General features: G+C 25.3%; 1 protein-coding gene across 1 annotated transcript; it reads right to left on the bottom strand.

Moving 5' to 3' along the window:
- Positions 1–300: 300 nt before the first annotated feature.
- On the bottom strand, positions 301–1,472 carry PGSY75_0035500 (rifin; the record flags this gene model as incomplete). Its single annotated transcript, XM_018783482.1, has 1 exon — positions 301–1,472. A coding segment is annotated over one exon (1,172 nt), but the record flags the coding sequence as incomplete, so codon positions are not given.

Genomic DNA, 1,472 nt, shown 5'->3' with positions numbered 1-1,472 from the left:
TAAAGATAATTATAAAAAACAAATTATTATAAAACAAAATAAGTAATAAAATAATATAATCTATACATATATGTATATATTTAATATTCTACGATTCCATCTTTGTAATAAACATAAAATAAAAAATAATAAAAAATAATAAAAAAAATTAAGAAAATAATAATACAACAAAAAAATAATAAAACAATTCTATATTATTATATATAGGTATATAAATGTAATATTTTAATATATCATCTTTGAAATATATATATATATATACACTGAACGAATAATTATTATGATATCAGTACATATCTTTTATTTTAATATTTTCATATATTTCATTTTTTTCTCCATTTTTACTTCTGTATAATATTTTAAAACATAATAAAGAATTAACATTATTGAAGCTATAATATATACTGCAAAAATAGCATCAACAAAAACTTGACCTTTTTCTATAATATTGTGCACCTTTGCGTAAAAGCCATTTCCATGAGCACACTTACACGCACAGGTAGCAACACTTTCACCTGCACATGCACATGCACATGCACAATTACCTACACATGTAACAGCACCTTCACCTGAACATGCACATTTACATGCACACATGCCTGCATCTGCACATTTACAACAACAAGTTTTTATTTCTTTACAAACGCACTCACACCTTTTCTTTTCATTAGCTTTACATTCATGTCCATGATCATCACTTCCAAAAATAAGAGCAGCGGCAGTAGGTATCACAATATGTTCTAGAATTTCCCATAACGCGTAAAGACCTAAAGAGAGTAAACCTTTTTGTTTTTTAAGACTACTACCACTAGATGTAATATCATCCCCCATATATCTTTGAATGAACGCATTAGAAGAACTCATAATAGAACTAAATAACTGATCCATGTCAATAGAATCTTTTCCATCCTTATTACCAAGTGAAGCAAATTTATTAGGACCTATATAACCAACTTTAGTAAGAGCATGTTTCATATTTTTTATATTACAATCAATTTTTGCTTCCTTAGATGAAAAAGGTATCCATTCATACATATCAATATTAGCTAAAATGTTCCATTCTGTTAAGGTATGACCTAATGTTTTCTTGGATTTTTTATAATCTTTTTTATTTTTTTTTGCTATCTTTTTTTCGTATATACCTTTAGCTAAATCGTCTATATCAGTAAATTTGTCTAATGCTGATAATTGTTTTGTTAGTTGTTTTTCTATTTTGTCTTTTAAAATAATTTCTTTTATATCTTTATCGTATTGTTCTTTATATTTTCTTTCTTTTTCTTTCTTTAATTCATCATATTCTTTCCATCGTATTGCTAATCGTTCATTATATTTTTCTATTACTTCTTTCATCTCAGGATCATTATCATAATTAGGTATATATTTGTCATATTCACATAATTTTCTCGATGATGTTATTTTTTTGATGTTTCTTATATGGATTAACATGTAACCGTTGCTTTGAAATTGTCTCT

Source organism: Plasmodium gaboni (assembly GCF_001602025.1).
Source record: "Plasmodium gaboni strain SY75 chromosome Unknown, whole genome shotgun sequence".
Classification (NCBI taxonomy): domain Eukaryota; phylum Apicomplexa; class Aconoidasida; order Haemosporida; family Plasmodiidae; genus Plasmodium; species Plasmodium gaboni.
Note: the sequence above shows the minus strand (reverse complement) of the source record. Positions and strands in the feature narration are given on the sequence as shown.